This window comes from Dermacentor variabilis, chromosome 11 (genome assembly GCF_050947875.1).
Source record: "Dermacentor variabilis isolate Ectoservices chromosome 11, ASM5094787v1, whole genome shotgun sequence".
NCBI lineage: Eukaryota > Metazoa > Arthropoda > Arachnida > Ixodida > Ixodidae > Dermacentor > Dermacentor variabilis.
In genome coordinates, this window is record NC_134578.1 from 109,850,081 (window position 1) to 109,857,742 (window position 7,662).

At 46.8% G+C, this 7,662-nt stretch overlaps 1 protein-coding gene across 1 annotated transcript; it reads right to left on the minus strand.

Annotated features, from left to right (window-relative positions):
- Nucleotides 1-4,431: 4,431 nt before the first annotated feature.
- LOC142563426 (uncharacterized) lies at nucleotides 4,432-5,665 on the minus strand. The gene is made up of 2 exons (XM_075673981.1): nucleotides 4,822-5,665; nucleotides 4,432-4,668 (listed from the first exon to the last, which is right to left on the minus strand). Exons 1-2 carry the CDS (start codon nucleotides 5,644-5,646, stop codon nucleotides 4,432-4,434), a joined length of 1,062 nt encoding a protein of 353 aa, XP_075530096.1. The 5' UTR covers nucleotides 5,647-5,665.
- Between the last annotated feature and the right edge of the window lie 1,997 nt (nucleotides 5,666-7,662).

The following is a 7,662-nucleotide window of genomic DNA, read 5'->3' on the forward strand; positions in this document are numbered from 1 at the left end:
ACAGCGTACGCAAGTTGCGTACGCAATCGCGTTTCGTACGCAACCACGTTGCGTACCTAAGATAGCTACGTTTTTCAAAGTGCGCATATGAGAACTCAACACAAACGGTACGTGATGCGTACGCGCTCGCCGCGTACGCAGGCTTCCGATTGCGTGCGTACGTGGGGGGCCTTGCGTGATGCTTTCGTGGTTCTCTTTTTTTTTCGGGAGAGCGCGAGAACAACGGCGTCTATAGTTCGACGGATGGTTCGACGCACTGGCGGACGCTGCCGACGCGCTCCGACGAGTGCAGCGTCTAACGACGCTCGCCGCGTTACGTATGTAGGCATTTCCTAGTACTAAAAGGCCTGCCGTGACAAGCGCTGCGACGTCCCACAAAACGCTTGCGTGCTGCGTACGTACGTATCGTCATGGCGCAGGAGTAAAAGTGTCTATTCTGCCGTCACCGGATTCAGCCCAGGTCGTACCGTTTCTTTCTGCAGTAAAAAAAAAAAATGGAAAGAAAATGGTCGTAATGTCATCACCATCAAACTTGTGCTTTATTTTATGCGAAGCATATTACTAGAGCTCAACCCAGCTCCTCAGGCGCGGCGGTGTCGCCTTCAAGGCTGACCACGTGACACCGTGACGTCACGACAGAGGAGAAACGGGGCTCCAACTCGCGCCGTCGCTCGCGGCGTCGCGGCTGTATATAAGCAGCTGCGCTTGTTTCTAGGTGGCTTTGGCTCAACTCTTGCAAGATGGGCTGGGTGGGAATCGAACCAGGGTCTCCGGAGTGTGAGACGGAGACGCTACCACTGAGCCACGAGGTCTTTTTTTTTTATTTCCAGGCATTCAACAAATACATCAATACATACTGCTCCCACCATCTGACAATATTCACTTTCCCACCGCTGCGCTTGAAGCTTGCGGTTGAGATTACAAAACTTTCATTTTGGCAAGGGCATCCATCAATGACAACAGATCATCGTCATACGCTAACTTCTGAAAAACTTCCCGCAGTTTACTGATATTCTCAGCAAAATACGAGTTTACTGTTCTCACATTTATATCACAATTCCTTACAGCCATGCGGTTTCTCCAGATACTGTGAAGGCCGAGAAGAAAGAACATGTCATAAGGTATACTGTCTTGCACTGTGGATAGGTAACGGATACCATGCGCTGTTAACGGCAATTCTTTTTTAATAGTTCTTTGCATATCCCAAAAGAAGACCGCACTCCAACAGTCCAGAAAAACGTGTTCTATAGTTTCTGGTTTCTTGCAAATCAAACAGTTAGTCCCCCATGGTATATAGTCCCCTCTTTCTTCTAGCCATGTTTTTACAGGCAAGGTATTAGTATGTAGTTTAAAAAAGAATGTTTTCACTCCCCCTGGTACAATCATTCGTTTCACACGTTTTAGGACATCTTTCCCTTGGCCTTCGCGGTACATTAATCGATATAATGGTTCTGGGAACATAATATCTATTAAATCCGAGCTTATCCGCTTACGACTGACTGCAGCCAAATATTCTATGGAAAAGTGGTGGTTTAAAAATCTAAATGCTACGACCACCTCACGTAAAAATTTACTCGTTGCGTAACACCCACCCTCCCTCATCGAGACAACAAAGTTAGGTAAGACATTGCTCAATCGGACTTGAATAACTGTTCGTAAGAAAGGATTTGTCGTGTCTCGTAAGAACAAAAATCTTGAAATCAGTTGCTTTAAGTATAAATTTGGTAATGACAAGCCCCCCTGACCCAACTTGCGAAACAAGTTGTTCCTGCTTGTTCTTTCATATTCAGACTGCCACACAAAAACAGCAAATACTCTATGGAATTTCTTGAGGTTGAATCGGGAACAACTCAGGACTTGCATGAGATACCACAGCTTGCTCACCAAGAAGATTCTGCAGATAGCTGCACGTGCAAATATAGAGAGGTCACGTCCGGCCCACTTATCAGTTTGAGCTTTTAATTCCTGCACTTTGCCATTCCATAAGTCTTTAGTGTCTCGATGTGTGCCTAGTGGTACACCAAGATAAATCCCAGGCGTGAGCTTCCACTGCATACCTTCAAAAACACGCGGCGTTGTTTGCCACCGGCCGTGCCACAAGCCGACACAATTATTCAGGTTTATATTGCTGTCCGTCATGTCACAAAACTCACGCATAATTGTCATGGTAGCTCGAACACCCTCCTTATCGTCACAAAAAACAACATCATCAGCGTAAGCTAATAAACGTACCTCACATCCTTCTAGGCTGAATCCTCGCACATCCGGACTATCAATAATTCTTTTACAGAGAGCCTCTAGATATATTGCGAACAAAAGAGGTGACAGGGGGCACCCCTGACGAACAGAGGAACGAACTTCAATCCTTTCAGTTAGCTTATGGCTGACAATGAGGTTAGTTGTACAATTATTGTATGCCATTTTAACTCCCTCTGTTATCCGTGGTCCAACACCGACATAGCCAAGAATTGTAAACAGGAGATTGTGACATACTCTGTCAAACGCCTTTTCTAGATCAATTTGTAACATAGCGACTTTCCTAAAATCTGCATCACAAGTTTCAAGAATGCTGCGAGCCACGTGGATATTAGTAAATATAGACCTCCCTCTTATCCCGCAGGTCTGATGTGGTCCTACTATAGCACCAATAACCCCTTGTAGTCTCCGCGCAAATATCTTCATTAAAACTTTATAATCTACGTTTGTCAGCGTAATTGGCCTGTAGCCTGTTACTTTGTTAAGTTTATTTGCGTCATCGCTTTTTGGTATCAAGACTGTATACGCCCTTTTAAAGGACGGTGGCAAACGACCTTTTTGATACGCCTCCATAAAAACACGCTCTAATAAGATGGCTATCTTCGAGCAAAAGGCTTTGTAAAAAACTGCTGTTAGGCCATCAGGTCCTGGCGATTTTCCAGGGTTAAGGTCTTCAATAGCCGTTTCGATCTCCTTTGCTGTGATATCTTCTGATAATCTATCTGTTTCTTCGGCGTCTAACCTAGGTAGAGTGGTTAGAAAATGGCTTTCATACCCAGCCTTGCTCGGTATTCTACAGTTGAAGAGCTCCCTGTAATATTCCGTAAACGCATAATTGATTTCTTCGGCATCTCTAGATATTTTCCCTTTGTATTCAATCTCAACTATTTCGTTTCTCCTCGCATACTTTTTCTCAGTTCCCAATGCACGCTTTGTTGGCATTTCATCAGCCAAGATCTTTCCCATTCGTGCGCGAATAAGTGCGCCACGGTATTTTTCCGTGTCGATAGCCTCAATTTTACTCTTTGTTTCCCTTATTTCTTCCTTCAAGGTGCCTGGCGCTGCAGTTTCGGCATCCACAAATTCCTGAAGCATTCTTTTAAGGTTATTTTCCTCTTGGCGCTCTTTAAAACGTATTTCTACTGCTCGCTCTATGGCATTCATTTTTACGACTTCTTTAAATCGCTCCCATCGCTCACCCCATCCTTTTTCACAGTCATTATTTGCTTTGGCAATTTCTGTGCGTACACTTTCTAGAAATTGGTCGTCCTTTAAGAGTTTCGCGTTTAATTTCCATGTTTCCCATTTCATTCTAGGTTTTGCGGTGATCTTTTTCCCTATCATGAAGGCTACTAAACAATGGTCGCTAAATGTTATGTTCAGCACCTTGTAGTCATCGCACATTTTGGCGATTTCTTGCGAAAGATAAGCTCTGTCTAACCTTGTATGGCTATTGCCTTGAAAATGAGTATAATGCCGCTTATTGCCTTCTTTCGCGTAATGTGCAATGTCTTCCAACAGAGCTCTTCCAATGGCCCCCCTCAGAAAGACAACGCTCTTATCAGCCCAGTATCCATCACTCGAACGATCGTCCGAGCTCAAAACGCAATTGAAATCTCCTAACACTATCAAACATCTGTCTGTATTCAGATAGTGCGATATTTCTTGAAAGAAACTTAGCCGGTTATTCACTTTCGTTGGTGCATACACACATAATATTCGGTATTTTATGTTGCAATATACAAAATTGCACAGCACGAATCGACCACCCTGACAACTTATAACTGTTTCCTCAACTATACCCAAACCTTTCTTAATAAATATACAGCAACCGGCCGTTGTGCCAACAGCATGACTAACGCATACAGTATAGCGGTCACTAAACTGTGCAACCATACTATCAGTCTGACTCTCACTCTCTATTTTAGTCTCTTGAATCGCCAATATATATAAATCTTCTTCCAACATTACGCGTCGGAGCTGACGCTGCCGCCGTCTCGCCCTAAAACCTCTAACGTTGAGGGTTCCCACGCGCAATGGAGCTAACGACATAGCCATTTCAAAGAGCAAGAGCAAAACAACAGTAAGGCGCCCATGAAATAGCAAACCTCACAAACTGAGCGTCCCTGTCGGCACGACAGCTTCAACGGGCACCCGCGACACCAGTCGCGTTGGTCACTGCGTCGCGTGCCCTTCTCGGGTGAGCGACGCTGACCGTTGCGGTGGGGCGGACTTCCCTTTCTTGGCCCGCGTCGACCGGACCACCATCCACTGCGGCTCCAGGCGCTGAACACTGTCAGCCGGCGTCTCCTCTTCTGGAGCATCGCTTCGGTGCCTCTTGGAAGGCACGGCTGGCTCCTCAGTGACCATCTCATCCGGCGTCTCATATGGCGTCTCTGGCTCCGCGTCCATCTCCACGTTAAACACGTCACACCCGTGGTCCGTTTCTGCGGGCACAGGCGGTGTCTTCTCTTCTTCATTCCTTCTTCTTTCTCTTTGCTTTCTTCCTGCTGTGGCGTCCTGTGTCGACGCGGATGGCGTTGCCACCTTTTTTGCGACACTTGCCACCTGTTGAAGCGGCGTTTCCGAGGACGCTGTCAGTTTCTCCGTTACCTCCTCTTCCATCAATTCGAGACCTTCGTCGTCGGGTTGCGTGCTGCCAGTAACTCTTGCATACGTACGTACGCAATCAAGTACTTCATGGCCGAATTCCCGGCACTCAGAACACCTCGGCACTCTGCAGTCTCTTCTAATGTGTCCTTTGTGTCGACACCGCAGGCAAATCGGAGCTCTCCCGGGAACGACAACCAGCACAGAGCCACCAAAGATCTTGAACAAATGGGGCAGAGCGTCCGGTGTTAAGTTCTCTCGGAGCGTCATCCGCACAATACGCGTGGTAGACTCAGCTTGCTCGAAGCCCCTCACTTTCCAATCTTCTTGTCTTACTTCTTTCACTTCGCCATAGTGGTCGAAAGCCTTCTTCAATGCTTCCCCGGTAACGTGGAATGGAACCCAGTGCACTTTGAGTGTGATGTCTTGTTGCACTGGGTCAATGACGGCGCAAAAGCGCCCTTTTACCTCCAGGCCTCCCGCTCTAACCAGCACTTCCTTCACCTCTGGAGTTCGTAGCTTGATGAGCCACACATGCGTCATTTGGAAGGGCCCAATACCGGTCACGTCTTTCAATACACCGAGTTCTTGCAGCGGGTCACGGAAGTCTTCGAGGCGGTAAGGTCTCCCGGCAACGTCACAATGTAAGAACAGACACTCCTTCATAGTTTCGCCTGATGGCAAAGTCGGTAGTACATACCGATAGCCCGGTGGGGCGACAGAAGACCTGTTACCACGGCCAGACGCGGCCGCTGAAACCGCTCTTGCAGAGCTCGACATCTTGCGTCCGAACGCGTCCGTGTCCAGAGGCAGAGTGATTGAGCCACGAGGTCGATGCTTCAAAGCGGTACAAAAGCGCCTCTAGTGAATGCGGTGTTGCCTTAGAAACGAGCTGTTTCTAAGGCTCAGCCGTGCGTCGCTTGCTCAGGCGCACATTTCGTTGCCGCGCCGAACGCTGCGTTGCTCGACGCTCACCGCGTCCAATGCGGGGCGCGTAGTCGCTGCGCCGTAGCCCATTGTCTTACACCCCTTGGCGGGTCGACGGGAACGTTGTCGCGTTCCACTCTTGAAGGCGAAGCAGAGTAACGCATGAGTTGTTTCTTCGTCTAGCCGAACCAAATATAGCCAAGCAACAGCAGTTCACCAGGCTAAACAGTGGTTCAACAACTAAAATAAAGGCTAGTATGCTTCGCATCCTGGGCTTAACCTTAGCTAAGCCACAGCCATTTTTTTAATATATTTTCATGTTTCTTCCATACAAATCCGCTTTGCTTGAAGTATTTAGTTAACGTTTTTAAGACTAAGCATTCTTTGCGACTACCTCCCTGAATTCCTGATCCTGGCTGCTGTGTGCTGCCGTCTTGCAGAACAGCTAGAACACATCAATAAAATGCAGCAGTTTCAACGAGATAGAATCTAGATACAGTGAACCTTTGCGCGAATGAATAAAGAGTGTAAATTCAAGTCTGTGCTCATTTAATGTCCGTGCGAACTGACACGGACGTTTTATTCATGGTTTGTAAAACGGCTAATGCAATGCAGCCGTCGCTGCCGTGAATGCGTTAAGACGAGCTTTGCGTGCTCTTTTGTGATGTTGTTCTTGCATTTCCCCGCACGGGCGGCTCCTCCACTGTCACGGTGACGCTGACGATGACTTATTGGCATCCCATTTGAAACGGGGCGGGATGAAATCGTCACCTAGCCTGCATGCGTCACTCAGGTATGCAAACAATGTTTTTTTTTCTATCATTCTTGCATACACCTTTTAGTATACTTTATCTATGTTGTACCGCTGACAATGCCTGTTATGGATCCGGTCGTATAAGCCCTTCCCTGCTTTTCTCCTCCCGGAACTCTAAACGTCTCTTCCTTATCTGGGCTGCTGACTGATTGATACCTATTTACACTTAAATCCAAATGCCTCTAGGAAGTGTACACGTTACATACGGGTCCCACCGGGCGAATTATTTCGTGTTTTATTGGGGTGTACTGAGTGGTCTTAGGATTTTGACTGCTACAGGCACATGTCTCATCTTGTTGAGAATATTTGTTCCAGTTGTTTTTTTCTCCTTAGACAAAGAGCTCGAGCCCCAAAACGAAGCCACTGTCATTCGTGTTATCCTAGAGGTTCTTCATTCCAATTTACTTCTTGCCCTTCTTGTAAATCGCCATGTATATTTTCGCATCCAGTTTACATTGTCTGTTTTTCTCACTGCCTTTTTGATGGCTACTTTTGGGTATTTATATTTTCAGTTACCCTGTAGTCGGTCGCCGACTTTCTTGACTTACTCTATTCTGTGCCCATGCGTTTGAGGTACACGTGCTTGTGCACTTTAGCCGCCGATATCTTTTGATCGATGTTCGCGAGTTTTTCCAGAAATCTATTCTTGCCCTGCGCTTCCCTGACTTTAAACAAGGCCCAACATATGTCACCGTGAATTGCCATATTTGTAGTTGCGCCACACTCTCCCGAAGGAGTCCCGATGGCTGCCTTGTGAATATCATGGTGATGACGGTAAGGTTACATGAGCATGAGCTGGGAAGGAAAGACATATAGAAAAAAATCAGAGGACGTGTTTGACACAACGAGGGACAAGAAAGACTTTCGAGGATCAGCACAGTGTCAAAGCGACAAAATGCGGGGGCGGATAATAAGTTGCCCACTGCCAACATATCATAGATAGGGAAAGATGTAACTGAAGCTAAACAACAATGCGAAGCCGAGTTACGCGACTTAATTGATATTTAATGGCAGCGGCTTGAAGTACGGCTGGAGCGTATGCAGAGCACTATGAT

What these genes read in the sequence shown, in the direction of transcription:
- LOC142563426 (XM_075673981.1), bottom strand. Translation starts at nt 5,646, where the DNA reads ATGTCGAGCTCTGCAAGAGCGGTTTCAGCGGCCGCGTCTGGCCGTGGT. An exon ending in AAACGCCGCTTCAACAGGTG is followed by an intron (nt 4,669 to 4,821) that starts GCAAGTGTCGCA and finishes TTTAACGTGGAG; the next exon opens with ATGGACGCGGAGCCAGAGAC.